Source organism: Euprymna scolopes, chromosome 17 (assembly GCF_053919585.1).
Source record: "Euprymna scolopes isolate OS-2025 chromosome 17, ASM5391958v1, whole genome shotgun sequence".
Taxonomy (NCBI): domain Eukaryota; kingdom Metazoa; phylum Mollusca; class Cephalopoda; order Sepiida; family Sepiolidae; genus Euprymna; species Euprymna scolopes.
Genome location: NC_136498.1, coordinates 63848937 through 63875964, shown reverse-complemented (window position 1 = coordinate 63875964; position 27028 = coordinate 63848937). Strand labels below are relative to the sequence as shown.

Genomic DNA, 27028 nt, shown 5'->3' with positions numbered 1-27028 from the left:
TCTCCACTATATACTAGCAGGGAGACCCAATGTTGCCCGAGATTGTATGAGGATTAACGCAGGTTTCATCCTCTCATGTTACTGTCAGTGAAATCAGTTATTCTTCAAATTGATCAATTATCTGCTCTAGTTCGAGATCACCATGGTGCATCGGGAGGATGCTTCACATGCGTCCCCACAATGACAGTCTACAATATACACTCTAGTTTACATTGCACTGTAGAAAACCTACTGCTGATTTTATAAAATTATTTTTGTATATAACATCTTGAATTAAAGTTTAAAATGCAAAAGTTAAGTATCACGGTTCGATTGTGCTTTAAACAGAAACATTCATTTCGAATGCACCCCTGTCATATCAAAGAACCTATTGTTGATTTTATACACCGTACCTTTTTGCTAGTATGGTAATAAACTTCTCAAATGTCCTGGTGATGTTAAGCTGTATAAGGTGTTAACTTTAGTCAAATCGCCCGGTTGTTCTTTCACCAAATTTTATTTCAGTTCTCAATTATCAATATTTATCGACAACATTCCAATACAAAACCTTTCTAAGAACACTACCAGGCACATAAAGTACATTTGTGCGAATTTTTTCAAAAATCGGCCTAGCCGTTTAGGAGTTCAAAGGGAACGAACTTACATACACCTAAAGTTCCTTTATATTATAGTAGCGATGCAGTATTTTAAAAACTTATTGATTTAAATCATCTTAAACCGTTTTGATGAGAATACAGGCGTGATAAACTTATACATTTATTCATACCTATAAAGTTGAGTTTTTTTTTTGTTTTTTTTCGTTCTGACATTGATATTAAAAGCCTACTTTTCCTATTTGAAAATTATTAAAAACGTTTTAATATACTGGTCATGGATATGCGAGCAACTACATGAAAGTTAACCAATTTGCATATTCGTTCGAAAAAAAAAAAAAAAAAAAAAAAAAGGAGCGTTAATTACTTATTCATTTTTATGGTTTCTTATGTTTGGTTTCAATTCATTATTACGCTGAATTCCATTTATGCATAGTTTCTACATAATTGCATAGAAGTTAAGATGAAAACGTTCTAGCGCACGGAAATATACACACACTGGTCATCTTGCTGGTATGCGCAAAAAGTCTACCAAACTCCTATGAAAATTTGATCTACAAAGTTGACACACACACACACACATATATATATATATATATATATATATATATATATATATATGGGGTATTTGGACCTGTAGCACACTTTCAATTTTAGCCGGTAAAATAGCTGCTAAGAGGTCAACATTGAAAGAAAAAAATTTTAAAAAGCATGTGCTAATCAAAAGTTATAGGTTAAATAACATTTTTTGCAGGTTTTGTATACATATGGGTTTAAAATCATACACTAATGGATGAAGCCGGAGAGTTACGCGTTTTGGTTTCTAGCTGATGACACACAAGCCCCTTTTTCTTTTTCTTTAAACTTTTGAAATCACTATTATATATGTGTGGTATAATATAACAATCGATAGAGAATTGGTTAAATACAAAATCTGCATCCAAATATATTAAGCATATTTTATGACCGGGTAACACTGGGCGGTCTGCTTATATATATATATATATATATATATACCATACTTTGGGATAACTGCACCAAATCCAGAGGGTAATTGCGCCAACTAAAAAAGTGCTCTTTATATGCGTGGTTGCCAAAAGAGCACTTTTAGCTAGTTGACACAATTACCACAAGGTGCGGTGTGTGTATATATATATATATATATATGCATACATATGTACGCATACAACTACGGGCGAGAGTATTAGCCCTTCTCGATTTATCTTGAGTTTTTCTTTTAATTCTTGCCAACATCTTGTTTTTTTTTGTTTTAATTTTGTTTAATTTTTAAAAATATTTTTTGTATACATTTGTGTTTGTCATGTTTTCAATCATCTTATAACAATATGGTTCTATGTTAAGGTTTTCAGATGGATTAAATAAAAAAAAAAATGTTTTAGACACAGAACATTTATTCTTTCAAGTTGAAGGCCCCAGTTCCATTTCCCTTGGACTATAAAAAGGATTACCGCTCAATAGGGGTCATATTGTTTGTTAATTTGTATATGCTAACAAAATAGGACACGTTTGGAACAGCCATGTGTGAAATTCCAATTATATATATATATATATATATATATATATATATATATATATATATATATATATATATTAATTTCTTTTAGATCTTTTCTAATTGAGACTGTCAGTTTTTTTTTTTGTTGCTGTTTTTTTTTTTTTTTCCACAAAGTGAGTAAGGTCGGACATCGCTGCCTCATCAAACAGAAGGTAACCAAAGACTTAAAAGTATCTATTTATGCTCTATCATTATTTTACTTGCAAGTGCTCGATCTAGCCTCAATTTATGCCCCCCTCCGTCCTGCAAAACATTTACAACACTTGTCTACCTACAACCACTACTAATTTCTCCTACTCTCTATCTGTGCCTTAATCTAAACTTAAATTCCATAAGCAAAGTTTATTTCCTAGAACTGTATACCTGTGGAACTATATTGCGGGTCTGCTTTGCAATTGACTATATGATCGTTTTCAAGTCCAATATAAACAAATTGTTGACGCATCCACTTAAATAATCAAATTCTGCCCAATTTCCACCACCACCGATCACTACACTGTTTTTTCACTGATTACATTACAGTCGTTAACCCTTATCCTTGAGTGACTTCCAGACCATAATTGCTGGCACCCTTTCAAAAAAATAAAAAAACTAGTTAGCTAGGTTTTTCTTTTTCTTTTTTATTTATGTATTAAATGCCAACACGTTTATGCGGAAGGATGACCAAATATTTATAGGGATTATTATGGGAAGAGTAAAATAAACCCAGTCCTTAATTCACAGAAAAAATATTGAGGTCTATGGAGAAACATGTGATAATAAAGCACGAAACAGATTTCAAAATCTAGTGGAATAAGTCATTTTCTCCAAAAACACAGCACCATTCTAAAATCAAAATGAGTGCCGATAACTGTTTAAGTAAAAGTTCATTTTATGTTCTCACAGTAGTTTAATATGGTTTTGATTGTATCACATGGACAGCAACTAGCAACTAGCCAATTGTATTGAGGTGTTCAAAAATCACGTAATGCGTTTTATTACGGGACATCGCCTGACCGAAAAAAAAAAAAAAAAAAAAATATCCATCCTCCGTCAAACTACTTTCCTACCCCTCTCTATTTGATAAAATCAAAAGTAAAATCCTTAAACTTTTTGGCCATGTCAACCGATCAACCACTGGTCTGTCAAAGTTATGCTTTGACGGCATGTTAGAAGGCAAAAGAGGCAGAGGAAGGGCAATGAGAAAGTGGAGAGAAAATGTTTTTGATTGAACATCTATCAACAGTTGGGCATCCATCAACCAACTTGCCCTGGATCGGTAGGAATGACGAAAAATAAATCACGTTGGTTCGCAATCTGCACCAAGCGAAGGATATAACTCATGAAGCCCTTCTGCACAGATTCTTTCTCATAGAAAAAAGGCTATTTGTCTACTCCATCGTCATTGCCATAGTAGGTGCTTTACTGAACTGCAATTTATGTAAAACATTCACAACGAAAACTCGTCTATCTACAACCACTATAAATAATTTCCTCCGTATCTAAAACCAAACAGAACAACTATGAGCAAAGCTGGCTTGTGGAACAATACAATGGAGCTGCTTTCCAACCGACAATAACATGGTAGTTATCAAGTTTAATGTTAAATTCTTGTTGAGCCGTTCTCTCAAATTCATTCACTACAGTGCAATATAGACAATGTATTGTGGACAAAGTCGCTGCGGGTAGGCATGTGAAGCTTCCTCCTGCTTCCACCACGGTTGGTTCCAAACTAGAGCATGCAACCAACAGATTCGATTGAATAATGTGCGATTTCACCGATTTTGATGACAATAAAATATCAGAGGGTGAAACATTCGTTGATCCTTATTCGACCCCAGGCAATGTCGGGTCTCCCTGCTAGTGCTATAAATTATCAATAACAGAAAATAACCAGATATATTAGCACAGTGAATAATATTCAGTATTTATATGCTAAACAAGTTTGAGAAATTAGTTAGTTGAACTTCTAAGTTGGTGTATTCCACAACGAAAATTCTGCAGATCCTTTTTTATTTTTTTTTACCAAGGAGTCCCCACTTACCAAGGAGTCCCCACTTATCAAGGCCCGGAGGCCACTCGAGGATAAGGGTTAATGGGTATATATTAGTCAATGGGATTATAGCATATTTAGAGAGGCTATCTACTCGATATTGTTAAGGGTGCTTGTTAAGATACAGTCAACATCTGATTTTTTTTTAAATATGTCGTTTTAACCAAAAACAATATTACATACTTAATTGTCATACCAAAAATAGTAAATAGAATCGAGTAAGAAGTCATTTATAATTAAAACTAATTTTTATGGAAAATTGGGTAAAATCGCATTTTTTCTTAGACGTTATAAAGTAGACAATAAGAATGTACACGCAAGGGAAATAGCTCTGAAACATAACCTGTTCATGGTTGCCATATTTATTGTCTATAGTGATCGATTATTATTATTATTTATTTTTTTTTTTATTTACTAAAACACAACCTCCATTTTAAAGAGAGCCCGTGTTGATCGAGGGCAAGGACGACACGCCTGGTTCAAACAATGAGCATGTATGTCGGGATTATACACTTGTCAATACACTACTACTACTACTACTACTACTGTTGTGTCGGTGCTTGTTAATATAGTTGACGGATCGATTTTTTAAAATATCATTTTATGTACTCAATTGTCATCCCGAAAATAGTAATATATCCAAAAATGACTAAAATTCATCGAATACAAAGCTATTTATAGTTAAAAGTATGGAAAATTGGGTAAAACTGCATCTTCCTTTCTAGGGCAATTGCTCTTGACATATCAAAGGCCTTCAAAAAGGTATGGCATAAGGGTCTACTTCACAAGATTTCCAGCTACTGTATAACTGGAAATGTTTTCTCAATCATTAAATCATTTCTCTCCGATAGGCTCATAAGAGTAGTGGTAGATGGACAAAAATCGGAGGCCTGAAATATAAATGCTGGAGTCCCTCAGGGGTCAATCCTGGGCCCATCTCTCTTCCTGATCTACATCAATGACCTCCCTAAACACATACTTAAATCATTCGTTGACATCTATGCTGATGACACGACCATCTACGGCAACACATCAAAGGCTGTAAATGACAAAGTTCTCTTTGATCCTCTCTCCTGTGGTTCAGTGGGGGAAGATGTGGCTGGTTACCTTTAATGTATCCAAAACCAAACTCCTATCCTTACATCATCAACGCTCTGATCCCCAGCTGGCATCAATTGTGATGGATGGCTCTCGGCTGGGTGAGGCCCCGTGTTTTGACAAGCTTCTGGGTTTGACCTTTACTCCTGATCTGAAATGGAACACGTACATCAAGTCTGTTGCCAAGGTCGCTGGAAAGATGGTGGGATCCTTCTACCGCTCCAGAAGATATCTCACTACTGATGCAATTCTCTATCTATATAAAAGCCAAGTACGTCCAAGGATGGAATACTGTTGCCATATCTGGGCAGGAGCTGCTAAAAACAGCCTATCCTGCCTTGACAGAGTACAAAATAGACTTCGTGGCTTAGTGGGGGATGCCCTTTTCTCTACCCTGCAACCTCTCTCCCACAGAAGAGACGTTGCGAGCCTATCCTTGTTTTATCGTTATTTCCATGGCAGGTGCTCGTCTGAACTCCAATCTCTGGTCCCCCCTCGTCAATCTTTCACGAAAAACACCCGTCTAGCTGAATCCACTGTCAAAAATTTCCCCCACTATATCTGTGCCTAAATCAAAACGCGGATTCCATGAACAAAGCTTCTTTCTTAGAACTGCACACCTGTGGAACTCTGTTCCGTCTGCCTGCTTCCCTCCGGACTACAACTTGGATGTCTTCAAGTCCAATGTTAACAAATTCCTAATGAACCGCCCCCTTAATTAAACACTTCATCAAATCTCCACACTAACGTAATGTACTTGCAATAACCCTTATCCCTGAGTGGCTTCCGGGCCTTGATAAGTGGTGATCACTGTGTAAAAAAAAAAAAAAAAAATCTTTCTTAGACATTATAATGTAGACAGTTGAGTTCACACAGGGAACATAACTCGGAACGATGGCATGTAATATTTGTTGTCTATAGCGATAGACTTTTTTTTTTTTTTTTTTTTTAAATAAAAACTGACTAGCAGTTGTTCTACTTGATGAATTTTCATAATTTTAGGATATATTATTTCTGACATGACAATTAAGTATATAATATTGCTTTTGCTAAAAACGATATAATTAAAAATTCGATTTGTCGATTATATTTTGACAAGGACCGTGTTAAGTTAGCAATTAAGTGACACGGTCATTCTTCTTTACAGCAATTAACCAATTAGAAAGGAGGTACACAGACGAGGAGTATCGGATCCACTAATAGTTATGCATGGAAAATCCGGCCTACAGAAATCCTTTTTCCACAGCTGCTAAAGTATAGATGGAGACAAGATGGCTGCCAAAGAGAGGAAACCAATAGAATTTGAATACAGCTTTACGGTATTCTGCTTCAATCTAGCAGAAGAGGTTAAAAAAAAAAGAAAAAAAGTGCTATTGAGAAAGGGGGAGAAGTTTGTATGAAATAAAGTAATTGAACCTTTTTTCTGATGACGCCATTCATGTTTTATGTTATGCATTTTGCCTAATGGCAGAGAGAGAGAGAGAGAGAGAGAGAGAGAGACCATTTAATAAAGGTTTCCTGGTTTTAAGTTCTAAGAAAACAGTACATAGACAACTTTCTGAGCAGAATATATTGATGATACCCAGGACGGGTAAAATTCCTGAACAGAATATTTTATCACCATATTTATGTCCCAGGGCTCTACAAACAAATTTATCTTTGGCTGACCTTTGACAACTAAATGTTTCTGTTTACAGCCAAATAGAAAAGTTACTAACCAAACCCACATGATTTTTGGAATATATCTTCGTTCCTTAACGATTATGTACATCAAAGATTTTTCTTCCTTATTTTTTATTTATTTATTTTTAAATAAGTGTAATTCTAAATAAACACCAAATTTTATCTCAGTTGTCTTTTTTGTACCGTTCTTATTAGAGACCTTTCTGTGTTTGCCACTCGAATACCTCCTGGTTTGTTTTCTTTTGTGTCCAGGATATCTTCAAAATTCTCCTCACAAACCAAGTTTCAGTTGCCTCTAATCTTTTCCTTGTGGTGTTGGTGATTGTCCAGCACTCACAACAACCATATAATAGAACAGACCATACATATGTTCGGAGTATTTTGAATTTGGTGAATGTATCCATTGGTCTTGATTGATGACAATCTCTTGTAGGCGACTTTGGCTGCAGCTATGCAAGTTTGTATTTTGGTAGTGCACCTTCCATCAGATATAATCTAGTAGCCCAGATATCAACTTGTTTAATTGGTACATTGTGACATTGTAGCCGTCATGTTGGAGTTTGCGTATTCTTGGATACTGTCATGCTGACCGTTACTGAGATGTTTAAAAGCAAAACCTTTACTTTCACTTGCTTCCACTACAGTACCCAGCATGCGTTGGCGGGTCTCTTCACATTGTGCTATTAACAGTATCGTCTGCATACCTTAGAAATGATTAATGTTGTGTACACCCAAACTTATACCTTTGATGTCCTCAATTTCTCTCAGTACATTTTCGCCATAGAGGTTGAATAAATCTAGTGACAAAACCCTTGACGGACTCCTCCTCTTATTAAGGTTTCTTCACTGTGTTCTCCACCTATTCTGTCGCCATTTGTCTTCAATAGAGGTTGTTCAGAATTCTAAGGTTTTTCCCATAAACGTCTCGTTTATTTAGCATTTTGAATAGGTCTTCATGGTTTACTTTATCAAAGGCTTTTGAAAAATTGATAAAACACGGGTCTTTCTGCCTCTATACAATTTCTGTCAGCATGGCATCGTGAATATGGCACTTGTTTGTGACAAACCCAAATTTCACTTTTGTTTTCTTTCACAGTCTCTTCATTAGTATTTTCATTAGGAAAATCAATGTATGGCTCATCAGGCTAATCGTTCTGTGACATTCACAGTCGGTTGTTCCAGGTTTCTTGGGGAGTGTGGTGAATGTGGAACTAAGTATATCTGCGGGCATCTTTCCAGTGTCATAAATGCTATTAAGAACAGATAGCTTATTAATGTCGATTTCATCAAGTGCTTCATATTTTTCCACAAGTATAATATTCAAATGTCTTCAGAAGTATTTTTTAACCGCCTTTGTTAAAAAAAAAAAAGGAGTACATTGTTCTATTAAACCTTTGTTTGAATAATTTGATTTTGATCGTTTTTTTTTTTTGTTTAAATAAATTAAAGGTTGAAAAGACATTTTCCATTAAGTAATGAGCTTCAGAAAATTATCAGGGAAAGAAACACAATTGCCAAAAGGTGAGCGTTTTACTATTTATAGTCGCCATTTTGAAAAAAAGAAATCACTTGCAAATGTGACCGTTTCACTCTCAACAAAGCCCCGTGTCCTCTTATGAAAATCAAGATATATCGGTTAAAACTTATGCCTAGAATACTTGTTCTAATCTTGATCCAAATTTATTACATGATTCTGATTTTAGAGAATGTCTAAAATTTAAGGTTTAGGTCTTTAGAAGAAATTTAGGTTAAAACTGCCTGTTCTTTTTGACTCGTTTGTGCTCAGCAGATGAGACGATGGTGACAATCAAGATAGGGTCTATTTTGATTAATGATTATCTTCCTTTCAGCTAATATGAATGCCTCCTCCCCTCTTCCCAAGTTAATAATGGTTTTCTAGTTCACTTATCCAGCAGAAACTGAAAGTTACAATCTTGACTATAATTGTTTTTGTTTTACGGCATATCAACCCTTATCAGGTTATTTAATGCAGCATCCAGTAATTTTGAAGAAAAGTTTTTTAATAGAATATATTTGTTTTTGTTTTTTTTCAATTCGGTTTCTATTTAACCCATAGTTGGGACTAACAGGTACTACCACCCCGGGTCAGAGTGGACCTGGGAGCAATGGCAATTAAAGGGTGGCTCCACACTCCCCCAAACCCGCAAGCTGGGGCCTCACCATCGGATATAGTTTAAGGTCATATCCAGGACCAATCTTGACTATAGCAGAAATTTATATTCAGGGACTCTTGCTTAATAAATCTTGTGACTATGAAAAAAACTTAATGTAAATCTGAAATATTTGAAAAGAAAGATTGTTTCCCAGGTTATGCTTCCTCCCTTCAAAATACCCCAAAGAAACTGAAATGTTGGTAATGATATGTCCTGTGAAAGGGATATATTCGTTTGAAGTAGCAGAGTGATCTTGGCTACTATATTCGAGTAATATAGTAAGTTGCCTTACTGTATAGTGTTCATGGACAGAGCTAGTAATATCCTTAATATATCTTTCTACATTCCTCCTAGACTGCTCTACCAGTCCATATTTATGGACTAACCAGCCAACCACATTCTTATGAGGAGGAATCCAAATGTATTTATATTCATCAATTGATATCTAATATCTATTGCTAAAAAAGAATGAGATAACCGAGTTTTAACAAAGGGCTACGACACCCTCCTCACTCTTTGAGTAAACCTAAAGTAAATATAACCTACATTACGACCCCTCATGTTTAGTATATCATTCATAATTAGTTTAGAAGTTATTCGTGTACATAGAAATATAAAAACATACACATGAACAACTTTTATAGAAATAGAGATGATTATAACTAGATTGTTAAGGAAACAGCTTAGCACTGCAAAACCAATTTAAATATTTTAATTTTTTTTCATATACTTTAAAAAGAATGTATACAGATACTGGTTTTAGATGGTTATATATATATATATATATATTACAAAAATAAATCTTAAAATTAGAACCTATGAAGATAAAAAAAAATCCATATACTAGACAGAATTTAAAATAAAAATAGAAAATGAAAATAAAATTGAATAAATTACAATATTTGATGAATTAATAAATATTATAATTTATTTAGTTTTTTTTTCACCTATTTTATATATATATATATATATATATATATATATATAAAGCTGAAGGTCTGTGTGTGTCTCTGGTCACGAATAGGCCTCTATATGGTTGACTATTATAGAAAATTGATCACGTATAATGATAGAAGATGTATCGAGACACAGGAATGGGTATGTTTGATCTGGCATAATGATGATTCATTAAAATTGTGGGGTCTGCGTACGCGCCTGGTCCACAAAGTATGGAAATAAAAAATTAAAAAAAAAAAAAAAAACGTTTACAAGTGTTTTTGATATAGATGTACATAATACTTTGATAACTATGTTTTAACTTAAATAGGGATGGTATAATTGTGGAGTCTACGTTCGCACATGGCCTCTATAGAATGGAAATAGGCACAAACTTTAATAAAGACTTTTCATATCTATTTGTGTAAGTATACTTTGATAATTATGTTTCAGTTTGAAGAAATATGGTATAATAAAATTATGGGGTGTTCGTTCGTGCCATACCTCCATAGATTGGAAATATGTCACACACACACACACACAGAGGGTGTCTATAAAGTTCGTGTGTAATTTTAAAATGAATTGTTTTAAAAGCGAATTCTTTTTATAGATTATTTCTATTGCAAACACAAAATTATAAATATTTTAATGTGCACACGGACTTTATGGACAGTAAATTATGAAAATTACTATGGAAATTAAACAACAGATGTCCGCGTTTCATCTCCATAGACAATCGTCAAAATTATTTAAACCACTGTTCTCAGCTCGAGTATTATTCTCACAACGTTTCGGCCAACGTAACCTCCAGGCTTATTCAAGTGCATCTCGTCAAGCTCTAGAATCTCTGAGTTCAACAAGATGTGCATAAAATAAGGTTGGAGATTACATCGGCCGAAACAAAGATGAGAACACTAGTAAAAAATAAATTTCCACGTCATAAACAGTTTACTTGCCTTTTATCAAAATTCTTGAAACGTTATAACATCCCCCTCCAAAAAAGAAAACCGCAAGAATCATGTGCACTAATAACGGTTTTAAGACCCTGCAGATGCAATAAATAAAAACTTAATGAAAAAACAAAAAAAAAGAAACGCTGAATGCATTTCAGACGATGCATCGTGCATGAGGCTAATGTTCTGAACATTATATAAGACTATCACACCATATAGGAAAGATGTATAACGCCATGTGTACGCCATGTGTACGCCACGCACGAGGCTAATGTCCTGAACAATGAATGTGATGCAACATAAACGAAACCGGCGTTCTGCTCAGCACAGAAGGCCGATCGTTGCAATATATGTGATGCATAATCTATTCAACAGACACTCTTTGCATGAGGATACAAAATGCACGGTGGATTAACTTGACATTATCTGCAACAAATACTCATGGCATATGAGGCTGGCGTTCTGTGCAATCACAGGTCATGCCCAATAGTGGCAAGGGTTTAATTAAACACGTTATATCTTAAATACGCTAAACACTTTTACGTTATCACCTTTTATTGCATAAAAAACAAAAGATCGTCTGATTAACAAAGATTAATGATTAATCTGATGTTGCTAAGATAAAAAAAAATCCGATTTTATTCATTTTCTAATGAATTGTTCCCAATTCAAATTATGCCATCCTGTCAACGACAACGATTATAAATACACTTCCAAAAGGTGACATTCGTTTCTATACAGGGTGTCCCAAAAGAAGCTGATGGTTAAAAAAAAAAAATTCACAACTTTCTTAATTTTTTATATTTTTCTTTTATTTTTTTCAGATCATCTAGAGTAACCCTTCAAAAGGTCATCATGAGTCGTTACACTACCGAGGAGCGGATATTTATCGTAAAGTCAAATTTACAGTTGAAGGAGTCAATATCAGAAACTCAAAGAATTACGACGAAACTTCAAGAAATTCCAATGCAATAACACCAGCTACGATAACTGCCCTTAAAAACAATATAAAGGAGAAAATTAGGGTCATAAGCCCTGAAACATGAAGCGATGTGCTGGACAATGTTCTGCAGAGAGCACAAGATGTGAAAATGAAAATGGACATTTGAGTAACATCATTTTTCATAACTAAAATTAGACCTTGTGAAAAACATACCCTAGATTAAGTTAAAAATAGAATAAGTAGATTATGATATCTTACTATATCTCAAAAAATCACGGAGAGGCTCATCTACATATATATATGAAAATTGGTAAGCATAACTTAAATATGGAGGAAGTTAATCACATTTAAAATCCATCAACTTCTTTTGGGACACCCTGTATCTAGCAGAGTAGAAAGTGGACGTTTGGACTTAATTTTAGCAACCTGATAACTCGTTTCCCTTATTTTGTCCTTTAGTCCTCACATTCCATGAGCAGTGTTTCTGACAAAGGGAGAAGAATTGCCCTTCACGTTCTTCTAAATTTCTAGGTTTGGCTGAGTAGACTTGCTCTTTCGGCCAACCCCAGAGAATTCAGGCCAGCCATTCGTGCAAACCCGACGACCCATTCATCTTACAGGGAATTAGGCATTCAGCCAATCACAGACAATGACAAAGTGTAAAGGTAGTTCACTATGTTGAGATGAAATTTAGCCAATTATTAGTGCTTGAGACAATATTGAAAATTTGATTTTTATGCAAGATGGAGCTCCTCCACAAGGGTAAATACTATTCTGCAAGAGTTTGTGAAATCAGTTGATGCGATTCCTGGACGACTTGAAAAGCTGGTGGCAAATGATGGCGTCTATATTGAATTTTAAAAGTCCATACACTATACTCTTCTCATTAATTTCAAAAAACAAATTGTATGTATTTTAAAATAGTTACTTTTCAATCACCCTGCATATATATATATATAGTGTTGGGATCGTAAAAATCGGAAAAGTGTTCGTCTATTTTCCAATACCAAAAACGGTTCCTTTAATAGTCTTTTTTGTTTGATTTTATTCAAAACAATATTTCACTGCCGGTAGTAATAATAAAATAAATATTTATTGATTTTAAACTACCAATAAGAACTAAAATCGATAGATAACCCACACCCTAGAAGTGTTTTTATTTTTGAGAAAATATCTGCCCATTTACTGTTTTTACAGTACTCAGGAACAATAATTTTAAAGGTAAATATTTAGAGATCTATAAAGAATTGGAATCCGTAATTGTATTCAGAATCTGGAAAAACATTGAAATCGTCCCATCACACACACATATATAATATATATATATATATATATATATATATTATACACACACACACATATATATAAGTAAGATGATTGATAATTTATAATTAAAATTAAAAATCGGTTTCATATGGAAGAACAAACAAAATCAATAAATTGTACGATCGTTTCGGAAACAATGTTTTTATTGTGATAGACATCGAATCTTGGACAATAATTTTATCATATAGTTTTTTGAAACAGTTCCTCATCAGCAAAAATATTGGGCGAGTTTTTTTTTTTTTTTTTTTTAAAGACACCAAAAATAAACCTTGCATTTTTGAAGTAAGGCAGATGTATCTTAATGGTTCCCCTTCTAAAAGTCAATGCATTCATTTGGATGGTAAACGTAGTTTATAGTCTAAAAAAAAAAAAAAAAAAAAAAAATTGCTGATGAGGAAACTGTTTCAAAAAACTATAAAATTATTGTTCAAGACTCAATGTCTATCACAATAAAAACAGTTTCCGAAACGATCGTACAATTTATTGATTTTGTTTGTTCTTCCTTATAAATTATCAATCATCTTACTTAATATTAAAATAGCTTTATGATATATTCCTATCAAGCTTATTATATATCTACATTACAACAAGCACTTTTCTTTTAATTGTATTAATGAATGTACTAATACATTAAAATATACTCTGCTCTTTAGACTCTTGTTCTAATCCCCATATATATATATATATATATATATATATATATACACTAGCAAAAGTACCCGTCGTTGATTGGGTTCAAAAACAGCCCACAGAAAATGGACTCTGATTTATGAAAGTATGATAGGTTATGAACAGGAAGGGTTGTAAAGAGATAGCTTCGAATTTGGGGGTATCAAAACCAAAGCAAAATATGATGAAAGTAAAAATAAAATAGATAAACCCCATAATTTATTATACCATACCCGTTCATACTGAAACACTTATCACAATATTCTGTGGATCTATATTAAAAAGCCTTGTTAAACTTTGTGACATATTTACATTCTATGGAGGTCAGATGCGAACGAACACCCCATAATTTTATTATACCATATTTCTTCAAACTGAAACATAATTATCAAAGTATACTTACGCAGATAGATACGAAAAGTCTTTAAAGTTTGTGCCTATTTCCATTCTATAGAGGCAAGGCTCGAACGCAGACCCCACAATTTTATTATACCATCCCTATTTAAGTTAAAACATACTTATCAAAGTATTATTATGTACATCTATATCAAAAACACTTGTAAACGTTTTTTTTTAATTTTTAAATTTATTTCCATACTTTGTGGACCAGGCGCGTACGCAGACCCCACAATACCCATTCCTGTGTCTCGATACATCTATCATTATACGTGATCAGTTTTCTATAATAGTCAACCATATAGGAGCCTATTCGTGACCAGGCACATACAGACGTTCAGCTTTATATTATAGATATATTTCTTTAAGTACAAACTCCATAGGGAGTCTTTGTTTATTGCATTCTACTAGTTGCTTTTTATACTCTGCTACTAATGTTAGTGATAAATCTATCTAAGAACACTACCAAGCACATAAAGTACATTTTTGTGAAATTTTTTAAAAATAGGCCTAGCTGTTTCAGAGTCACTGGGGAACGAACTCACAAATTTTTTTTTTAATACAACCCCTACAGCGAGTCTTTGTTGAATAGATTCTACTCCACTCCAAATGCTAGTGATAAATCTATCTCTACCCTGTTGAATTTTAGCATCATCATCATCCGTGCTTAGCATCTTTATAAAACCTTATAGACATCAGCAACGACAATAAGTTATTGCTCTGACCATTACAATGCTATTATGTAAGTTAATATCAAAATAGAAAATAAATAACCATATATCTTTAAACTAAGATTTAATGAAGGTGTTAATATTTCATAAGATATATACTGGTCAAACAGAAGTATATCTTGGTGATATCTAAAGGGAGAAAGAACGTGTAACCATTTTTTGTGTGTGTTTTCTTTTATTGGATGTTATATCTTTATGATGGATCACAATATGCATGGGATTAGGTAAAAATTATTGAAGGTGGGGTTTTGGGTTTAGGGAGTTTGAGAGTAGGAGAGAATGGTAACAGGGGGCAGGGGGAAATAAAGGGGTTGGGGATCAGGTAAGTTATCAAAAACATTATGACGGCAGACATGCAGGTGCTCAGAACAGTTTGTCCTCTTACCATAATTGCACCAATATATTATCTCAAGATATTTAGGTGTGCCGCCGCACGGATCCTCAAATAAATCGTTGGAGGCTTGAACACTACAAGACGTCTTATTATCACACCTAAGTGATGGGGTGAGAGAGAGAGATAGAAAAAAGAAACAAAAACAACAAAAACAGAACAATCCTAATAACACAAAAGGAAAATTAGGAATTTAAAAAATAAATAAGGGTAAGCATATGAAAAAGCAGAAAGGGGGAAAAAAAAACAAAGGGAAAAAAAACAGAAAGGGGAAAAAAAAAACAGAAAGGGGAAAAAAAAAACAGAAAGGGGAAAAAAAAAACAGAAAGGGGAAAAAAAAAAACAGAAAGGGGAAAAAAAAAACAGAAAGGGGAAAAAAAAAACAGAAAGGGGAAAAAAAAAACAGAAACGGGGAAAAAAAAAACAGAAACGGGGAAAAAAAAAACAGAAACGGGGAAAAAAAAAACAGAAACGGGGAAAAAAAAAAACAGAAACGGGGAAAAAAAAAAACAGAAACGGGGAAAAAAAAAACAGAAACGGGGAAAAAAAAAAACAGAAAGGGGAAAAAAAAAACAGAAAGGGGAAAAAAAAAACAGAAAGGGGAAAAAAAAAACAGAAAGGGGAAAAAAAAAACAGAAAGGGAAAAAAAAAAACAGAAAGGGAAAAAAAAAAACAGAAAGGGAAAAAAAAAAACAGAAAGGGAAAAAAAAAAACAGAAAGGGAAAAAAAAAACAGAAAGGGAAAAAAAAAACAGAAAGGGAAAAAAAAAACAGAAAGGGGAAAAAAAAAACAGAAAGGGAAAAAAAAAACAGAAAGGGGAAAAAAAACAGAAAGGGGAAAAAAAAACAGAAAGGGGAAAAAAAAACAGAAAGGGGAAAAAAAAACAGAAAGGGGAAAAAAAACAGAAAGGGGAAAAAAAACAGAAAGGGGAAAAAAAACAGAAAGGGGAAAAAAAACAGAAAGGGGAAAAAAAACAGAAAGGGAAAAAAAAACAGAAAGGGAAAAAAAACAGAAAGGGAAAAAAAAACAGAAAGGGAAAAAAAACAGAAAGGGAAAAAAAACAGAAAGGGAAAAAAAAACAGAAAGGGAAAAAAAAAACAGAAAGGGAAAAAAAAAACAGAAAGGGAAAAAAAACAGAAAGGGAAAAAAAAACAGAAAGGGAAAAAAAAACAGAAAGGGAAAAAAAAACAGAAAGGGAAAAAAAAACAAAAAGGGAAAAAAAAACAAAAAGGGAAAAAAAAACAAAAAGGGAAAAAAAAACAAAAAGGGAAAAAAAAACAAAAAGGGAAAAAAAAACAAAAAGGGGAAAAAAAACAAAAAGGGGAAAAAAACAAAAAGGGGAAAAAAAACAAAAAGGGGAAAAAACAAAAAGGGGAAAAAACAAAAAGGGGAAAAAACAAAAAGGGGAAAAAACAAAAAGGGGAAAAAACAAAAAGGGGAAAAAACAAAAAGGGGAAAAAACAAAAAGGGGAAAAAACAAAAAGGGGAAAAAACAAAAAGGAAAAAAAACAAAAAGGAAAAAAAAGGAAAAAAAAAGGAAAAAAAAAGGAAAAAAAAAGGAAAAAAAAAGGAAAAAAAAAGGAAAAAAAAAGGAAAAAAAATAACAAGAAAAATAACAAATAGAAATGTGGGGGTGATCAGATGATAAATGTCTAAATATATTATAAATGTAGTTTGGCCTGTTTATCATAGGAAACGGAGTTCAATCCTGGGATGAAGATGGTTAAATTCAATTTTCTTCGCACACATAATATATTCTTGTAATTGCAAAATAATGCCATATCTTTCAGAATCAACAATACAACATTCCACACAATAAGAAAATGTCTGATGTTTTTTAGATGAGGATTGAATCTTCCTATTATTTACATTCTTCGGACTACTGTTTTCATTTTTGTGTTAGTTGCACAACATTTCAGTTGATGTAACCTCCAATCTTGTACGGCACAATCACGTTGACATAGGTTCTTGCCAGATCACCAAAGTTAAGCAGCGTTGAGCCTGGCCAGTACCAGATGGGTGGCCATTTGGGAAGGCAAGGCGCTGTATGTATCTTCTGGGAAGGTTGGGTGTGAAGCCAGCACCTTCATCCCGAAAAAGGAACTTCTCGCTACAAAAGCATCTACAAAAAATGTGGACGGCCTATGCCCCCCCCCCCAAGGGGCTTAAGGCTACGGATGGATGGAAACTTCAACCTTCTCCAGATATACCTTGTTGAACTTTGGAATCTGCGAGAAATTTTGAATGGAACCCTATTTTTTTTTTTTTTTTTTGATCCACAGGGATAGCATGTTCTTGTTCTGTCAGACATGGTTAGATGTATTTTTAAATGTTGCCCTCACTGAAGATTAAACCTTCAACCTCCAGAAGAGTTTAACTTGCAACTGAATTTTACAAAGTACTTTATTCAGTATGCCGTGCAAGGACCAGTATTGTAGTGGATAAAATGCTTATTTCTGGGTGCTACAAGATACATCTAAAGGTCGGAGGTTATATCGGCCGAAACGTTGTGAAAATAAGATTCAAGATAAGAACGGTAGTTTAAAGAATCCAAATAATACGAATAAGAAAATGTAAAAAAAAAAAATTTTTTGTATTTTTTTTTAATTGAGAGAGAGAGGGGGGGTGTAGATAATCATAAATACATTTAAAATATTTTCTGAAAAAATATGAAACAAGAAAAAATTTAAACATTGTAAATATTTGACAAAATTAATCATAGATTCACATTTATGGTAAAAAAAAAAAAAAAAAAAAAATTAAAGTGATCATAAAAAAAGTAATTGACAGACTTGGAAAGAGTTCCTATTTACAATGACTCCCCACGAGACAGAGTTAGACACTAGGGTAGTTTTTTTAACGTGGAGAAAAGGAACAAAAATGAAAGTTGTCTCAGTCGTGAAGGATTTCTCCTCTACTGATAGAGGACAAGAAATTGAAGTGCAGCATCTGAAGAACAGATACACTTTGAGATATTAACCTTTTTTATTCTTCTACGCGCTACTGTATTAATATATAGATTTTCTTAAATATTTTTACAGTTTTAACAAAAGGGCTAAAATAATATGGTGTCTCAATTCTTGCTGAATGCACACAGAATGCCCAACAGCAATATATTACATATGAAAGATGCCGCTGTGGAATTACCACAGGTCTCGCTAGTATTTATTTCTGTAAAAACATGTCTATAAATAAACATTTAAAACAAAATATCTAAACATTTGGAAAAAAAAAAAAAAAAACATCAGTTTACAAATATTCCTATTGTATTTAAAGGCAATAATTAAAATGAAACTAGAAATTGTGGAAAGTAATTACATAGGGGTCGGCAAATTGACTTACACTGTCCACTTCCTATGACGTGTCCTGATGTAGACAACAAATAACGGCTCGAGTAGGTCCCTATTTACTTACCTCCTCACGAGGGCAGAGTTAGACACAAGGCAGGTTTTTAATGTGGGGAAAATCCAGCTCCTCAAAAATGGGGCACTCTGGATAGGAACAAAAATTAAAATTGTCTCACTCATGAAGGATTTCTCCTACACTGACCAAGGACAGAAAAGATGAAGTGTAACATCAGAACAGATACTACACTGTGATCTTGGTCTGAAGGGGGGAAAAAAAAAACGTCTCCAATAGGTTAATATACGTGATTGCTGCATTTGTAAATAACTATAATAGACATCGTTGACATCCGACCCAGGACATCAATATCTCCAGATTGTCTGCAGCTTTTTGTTCGTCTTCATTTATTTAAAAATTAAATCAGAGCAAATTTTTTTTTTTTTTTTTTTACTCATGTTCACCCCTTACAAAGAATATCGCCACTTGGATGTTAGGGGTTACTATTTGGGGCCATGTTTAGGAAAGATTAACAATATATTTGTTTATGTTACATTTAAACTTCTGCATATCAGTATAGTCGGGGAAGCAGACAGCAGGAAGGGAATTCCAAAGTCTAGCTGTTTGAGGGAAGAAACTAGAAAGCTTTCTGGCATTTAGGGACAACAACAGTGAAAGAGTGAGATATTATTGCTAAGCAGGTTTGTCAGAGATATGTACGTCGAGGGGGTACAAGTGAAACAAGTTCATCAGAACACATTCCATTAAAATGTTTGTGCAACAGGTACAGTGATGCAACATTGCGGCAATGTGACAGGGGCTGGAGCTTAGTTGATAAAGTGGGACCGATTAGGTTGACAACTCTTTTGGACTTTATCTAGGAGGGAGAGACAAGTGGTAGATGCACCAGCCCAAATGTGGGAACAATACTCCATGCATGGGCGAATAGTGGCCTTGTAAAGGTACAGGATATTCTCAGGCGAGAGTAGTCTTCTAGCTCGATAGAGGGAACCCACCTTCTTTGCAGCAGCCTTTGCAATGTCCTCTATGTATTTGATCCAGTTCATATTGCCCGCAAATGTTAGGCCAAAATGTTAAAGATTATACGCTTAAACTCCCAAGATTTTCTTGCAGACCACCACCTATTACATTAATGGATTAATGCTTGAAACATCTCAAACACAAAAAGATAGAAAGTCTAGGGAACACATTCAAAAAGTTGGAACTGTCCAATACCTTGCCTTTATGGAAGACATAATTATGTATGTAGATCTCTACATACATAACGCATCCTGTACAAGTTTCATTTTTGACATTCTCGTATTCTTTGCATATTTCCAGTCCCACGGACTAAATAATACTTGTTTAGCATTCCAAACACAAAGAGGATAGAAAGGACAGGTAACTCGCTTAAAGTCAGAATTGTCCCATATCTTGCCTTTGTGGAGAGACATCATCTACATACATAATGTATCCTGTATGAGTTTCATTTTTGTAATTTTTGTTTATTTCCAGCCCCGCAGACTAAATCAATTGCTTAGAAAGTTAATGTGTGATCTCCAAAATTGCTGCAGCTTAGTAATAGCACATTCAGAAAACTGAAGAACAGGGCCGTCTCGGTTTAAAAAAGGTCAATTTAAAAACAATTTCCTTAATATAAAATAATTGTCCATTTAAAAAAAAAAAAATGCATTAATCTGAGCGAAAGAGAAAAATAGCTGATTATAACAGAATGGCCTTACACTTCCATGAAGTCTGTCTTTCTCATGACATCTTGTCATTCATTGTGCTTGATTAAAGTCTTGTAAGAAAAAACAATTTAGACAAGTTATAAACTGGTTCCTCGCCAACTACAAGCACCCAAGGGCGATCAGTTTTCTTTTTGTCACCTCAATCTGAACATTGGCCTAACCACAAAGGCATTAATGTCTGATTGTGTACCAATGTATTAAATGAATGCCAATCTTGTCGAAGACTAATCAATATCTGAGTATTGTATGATGCTCAGACCAAAATTTGTTAAAAGGTCTCTCCAAAGGTTTTACAGAAATAATGTCTTGACAATAAGCAGTTAACATCCAGTTCTGAATTCATAGACACAAAGTGAAAAAAAAAAGAAAAACTTGGTTGCTTTATGGCATATCAACTTTTTTTAGTTTCTGAATTTTTGGAGAGGAGGATTGATAATTCATATTTGCAACTACTGTTCTCTTCTTGAATGTTATTTGCACAAAGTTTTGGTCGATGTGTAACCTATGTTTTTCAGGTGTATTTTGTCAAACTCGGGAATCTGTGTTTCTAAAGTGATAAGATCGTATATCTAGAAAACAAAATAAGCTTAAAATTCCTAAATCTGTGGTGTATTGGACCGATGATAAAGTTCATCCTTAGTAATGCAAAATCCTAATGGAATACACAGGGACAGTGGATATGATGAAAGGCAAAAAAGTGGTAGACAAAAAAAAAAAAAGTGAAAATGAAAAAAAAAGTGGTAGACAAAAAAAAAAACCAGTGAAAACGAAAAAAAAAAAAGTGGTAGACAAAAAAAAACCCAGTGAAAACGAAAAAAAAAAAAAAGTGGTAGACAAAAAAAACCCCAGTGAAAACGAAAAAAAAAATGGTAGACAAAAAAACCCAATGAAAACGAAAAAAAAAAAAAAAAAGTGGGAGAAAAAGTGACAAAAATCATCTTGTCACTAATCAAAAATATTGTTTATATACTAAAAAAAAATAAAAAAAAAAAAATAAAAAAAAATGTCAATTCAGTTTTTTTGTTTTCAATATATGCATTGATTTGGAATGGTTTTAAATAAAACAATTATTTATGATTTGTTAAATTTGAAGTTGCCAGCAAGTTACAATTTTCTCAGCAATTTCAAATTTAGCTTACATTTAAAGTTTTTCTTGTTTCATATTTGTGATGGTCAACTGAAGGGAAAATGAAATATACGCAAAATGTTTAAAAACACTTTCAGATACAAACTAGCAGAATACCTACTCTAAAGCAGATATTGTGTTTTGCACCACTCCGATGTCCTCTTACGGAACCTAAAAGCAAGATATATGTTAGCAAACCTTACATTTTGTATCTTAACTCTGAAAAAAAATTAATGGAATTATTTGGATTATAAAAATAAATTTGAAATTTTTAGTTGTCTTAACAACGATATGTTGCTTAATTGGTTTTTAATATGAATATTCAAATGCAGAAATTGTATACCTATTCATCCCCCTCCCAATAACTTTAATATACTCCAATAAAAATGAAATTCGAAGTATATTTATTTATCAATTTCTAATGATTAAGGTTTCATCAAAATCAGAAATATCAATTTTTTATTCCCCCCTCCCTTGCATTAAATTAAATTTATTCCACATTAACCAACCTTATTCTTAACAGTTGAGTTCCCTAATTCACGATTAATTTTGTAGTTTACCCTACAAAAATATAAACACACCATCAATCTCTTGGAGGTGAGAATTTCCCAGCATATACCTCCCTCTTATATGCAGGTACAAAAAATGGCCGACATTCGGGTGTTCACAAGCCTACAAGTCGGTCATTGATGAACAATTATTGCAGTGCCAAATTTGCACTGCTGGGTACAAGGATGAAGCAGTACATTTTGTGCGGAGCACATTTGAAGATGCATTTAAAGATTCTCAAAGCAGTTGCTATCAATTTACGCTGTCTCCATGCAATCAGAAAGAACTGAGTCTCAGTAAACAATATATATATATATATATATATATATATATATAGTCCTGGTCAAAATCATAAGACCACTTAAAGCGTTTATGCATATTATCGAATTTTTAATCAAACAAATGGTTGAAACCATTGCCAAAAGGGAAAATATGATGGAAAAAAAAAAAATGAAATCTGCTTCATTTGAAACCATAACCCTGATCTAATATTAAAAAAAAAAAAAAAAAAAAAAACATTTTCACCTGGTCAAAATAAGACCACTTTAATAAAATCGGCTAGTTTTGAAAAAATGAATATGAAAAGCTTTCTATGTTACTAAAAGCAACTTGTTAGTGGATAAAAAACATCTTACTAAATTATAAATGGCAAAAGGGAAACCATTATCAGAGTTTGAGAGAGGAAGGATCTTTGAGCTTAATAGGGGTGGACTCTCCCATAGATCCATTGCAAACGAAGTGAATCGTAGCAAAACGGTCATCAAATATTTTTAAGAAATCCAGATCAATATGGGCACAAAGAGTCCAGGTCGACCAAAAAAAAATGACCCCATCACTGGATCGCTGTATCAGAAGTTTAAAAAAAACAAAAAAATCCAGTATGAGCTCAAGTCGATTGAAAAGCCAAACAGGAGCAGAATGTAGTCCTAAAATCATCAGAAGGCATCTGAAAATGAAGGGTTTCAATCATTTAAAGCGACTGCAGAAACCACGTCTTCTTGAACAGCACAAAACTAACCGACTTAAATATGCCGCCAAATACCAGACTTGGGATGAAGAGAAGTAGGAAAATGTAATTTTCTCCGATGAGAAAAAGTTTAATCTAGATGGTCCAGATGGATTTTAACACTATTCACATGATAAAAATTTGCCCAAAGAGACTTTTTCAACTCGGTATAGTGGAGGAGGGTCTTTAATGATCTGGAGTGCTTTCTCGTCAGCTGGGACCCTAAAGTTGCAAGTAGTGAAAGGCCGGCAAACATCATTAAAGTACATTTCAATGCTTGAAAATGCTTTTATCAGGACTGAAGGTCCACGTCTGTGTGGAAGAAATTGGATTTTCCAGCAAGACAACACTGTGATACACACTTCTCGACAAGCATGAGAATACTTTCAAATAATATAGAATTGTTAGATCATCCATCATGTTCTCCAGACCTCAATCGCATTGAAAATCTTTGGGGATGTATGGCAAAAGAAGTGCTCAAGGATGGAACCCAGTATGATTCGATAAAGGAACTTTCTGATTCAGTTTCATGGGATAAAATTCCTTCGCAACCAATAAAAAACTTAGTCACAAGCATGCCGAAGAGAATTTTTGAAGTAATTCGTAATAATGGAGGCTAAATACTGAGACCCTTTTTAGTAATTTATAATTGTCTTTTGTTACATAAATTATCAGTGGTCTTATCATTTTGACCAGGTGAAAATGTTTTTTAAAAAATAATTATTAGATCAGGGTTAAGGTTTCGAATGAAGCAGATTTCATTTTTTTTCGTCATATTTTCCCTTTTGGCAATGGTTTCAACCATTTGTTTGATTAAAAATTTGATAATATGTGTAAACGCTTACTTTCTTAAGTGGTCTTATGATTTTGACCAGGACTGTATAAATATAACTGGACCTTGCACATTTGCTTGAATCCCGTCTTCAACGATTGGGCGATTTCATCTTTTTAAAAAAAGCATAACAGGTGAATTCATATATATATATATATGGGAGGGGAGGGGTTGCATTGCTTGGAAGCTGAGAGTGGAGAGTTGTAATTTTTTATTTCGATTCTAGCTGATGGCATTCCAGTATATATATATATATATATATATATATAGTTAGTTTTGATCTCACTACTATTTATTAGGTTTAATGTAAATATCGATAGAGAATTGTCTCTATAATAATACATAATTTGCATGAATTAAAATATCATTTAAGCGTCTCTTATGACCGGGCAATGTCAGGCGGCCTACTAGTATTAATATAAAACTAGATTGGTAAATAATTAATTTTAGAGATGGAATTAATTTTTAAACAGCATAGCAGAACACCACAAACAGTCAAAATATGCAAGTCTTTGACAGATTTATTTCAACAACTCACAGTTGAAACGAATGGAGGATCTCTAACTGCCTTAATCTATGAACAATATGTCACATCAGGAACCATCATGAACCAACTTTGATCTAACAGCGCTTCTCCATCCCCATTATTCAAGGGAATGCCGTGAATACTCTCGGCCCGCAAAACGAATAGGACATCCGATCAAACTCCCATATGTTCGCAACTGAAATCTAATATTCGTCTTTCGTCAAATGTTAAAGAAATTTTATGTAATTTGTTTTTAAAAGATTGCGTATATTTTTTGGTAATAGTCGAAAGGGAAAATGAGGAATGAATTTTAAAAAAAAAAGTTTCATTTATACACACCTTTGTCGAACCACAATGTCAGAGTTGGGAGAGTGACATTGCATGTCCCAACCTTCCGTTTGTGCATAGAAATTGCACTGTGTTATGGTGAATCGTCCATAGTTTGCACGCACAATACGAATGAGTCCTTTATGTAAACAACTGATGGACAGTGTGCTTCCTTCACATGTGAACGCTTTCAACTCTTCACCTTGATTGTATTGAGCTGGAAAATACAAAGACAATAAAAAAACAAAAGGTTAACAGGTTGATTAGAAAATAGCTGAAGTACGTGTATATCCTGGTTTGGTTGTTTTGTTTTATGGTGTACCAATCCTTTTCAGGTAATTTTGGAAATCGTTTCTAGGCTTCAAGGTCTTTATATCTTGCAATATTTATTTGTGATGTTTGTTTCTCTTGGGAAAGAGAAAGGCACACACACATATACACCTACGCAAAAGAGAAAGACTCGCAAGAAAGAGAAAGGCGCGCGCACACACACAGAAAGGCACACACACACACACACAGGTACACACACACACACACACACACAGGTACACACACACACACACACACACAGGTACACACACACACAGACAGAAAGGTATACACACACAGACAGAAAGGTATACACACACACAGACAGAAAGGTACACACACACACACAGAAAGGTACACACACACACACACACGTACATACACACACGTACACACACAGACAGAAAGGTACACACACACAGAAAGGTACACACACACAGACAGAAAGGTGCACACTCAGACAGAAAGGCACACTCACACACACAGACAGACAGAAAGGCACACTCACACACAGACAGACAGAAAGGCACACTCACACACAGACAGACAGAAAGGCACACTCACACACAGACAGACAGAAAGGCACACTCACACACACACACACACACAAGAGAGAACACATGCGTAACAGACGAAAAAAAAAAAAAAAAAAAAAAACTACGCTTTAGAAACTTTGACAAACTGCAGTTATCACTATTAATAGACAAATGGAATTTTCACTTTGTTTAAAATAACATAAAAAGTATTAAAGCTTTACATATTTGACCCAAAACAGTGAAAGAGAGGTGATATGCAGATAAAGAGGGGGGGGGCTGGCAAACTGCTTGAAGGTTGGCATGTGATGAAGAGCACCAAGACACTTTCACTGTAGGCATGTGGTTTGTGGTGTGTGGCCTGTTGTCAGTCTCACCAGACTGACAGGATTCTTCTATCTCCGATCTGTATCTCCACTGTTTTTATCAGCACCGTGGTATAGAGGGAGCAAATTAATTGCTTTAGGAGTTGGAATCTAAGTCAGAATCTAACGTTTGAACTACCAACGCCACACCTCAGTTTGAATCATGTATCACTTTATTAAAAATAAAAAAAAAAATAAAAAATAAAATTGAATTTCACACACACACACACACACTTGGAAAATAAGTGTCTACTTTCAAATCAAAACGTTATCCCTCATCTTCAGTTTAACCACATTGACATAATGCCATGTCTTTGACAGCTTTTAAAAAAATTACTTCCAAACGAACTTATCTCTACCAGAGTCCTTATTTACCCCTCTTTTCTCTGTAGTCCACATTTATTATTTCCTCCAATGTTTTCCTTGACCTTCTCCTGTGAACTGGATCTACTACCTTCACTGTTCTACATTTACCGACACAAGAACTCTAATCCATTCTTTTAACGTAACCATATCAAAGTCTCCTGTTCTAAAACATCGATAAAGTCATTTATCTTTTAAATATATAAACATCAATTCCATCGCGCGAAGTCAGCACGTAAAGAAAAAAAAAAAAAAAAAAACAGACTAAACTATCCCTGTGCTGTCTGAAATCAATTTGGAAAGAACCTTCATTCTATTTTCACCTTCTGTTGAATAAGTTTATTCAATGATGATAAATTAGTGGATTAGGATGATGACAGAAGGTTTGGTTGTTTTGTTTTTTATATTAACCATCTTCAAGTTATTTATTTTCGGGAATCGATAATTATGCAAAAAAAAAAAAAAAATTTATACTTCAAGTTGTTTAAATCTTCATAT

The 27028-nt window shown here is 33.8% G+C and overlaps 1 protein-coding gene across 10 annotated transcripts in view; it reads right to left on the bottom strand.

The window, feature by feature from the left end:
• The window catches only part of LOC145296756 (adhesion G protein-coupled receptor L4-like), a 700831-nt gene that overhangs the window by 157192 nt on the left and 516611 nt on the right, over positions 1-27028 (bottom strand). For 8 of the 10 annotated variants that reach the window (XM_080142799.1, XM_080142796.1, XM_080142805.1 and 5 more), the window contains one exon: positions 24973-25177. In XM_080142799.1, coding sequence (XP_079998925.1) covers positions 24973-25177 — 205 coding nt within the window. Of the gene's footprint in view, positions 1-15495; positions 15603-24972; positions 25178-27028 lie in introns of all 10 variants that reach the window. The other 2 variants (XM_080142801.1, XM_080142802.1) reach the window with 1 other exon arrangement.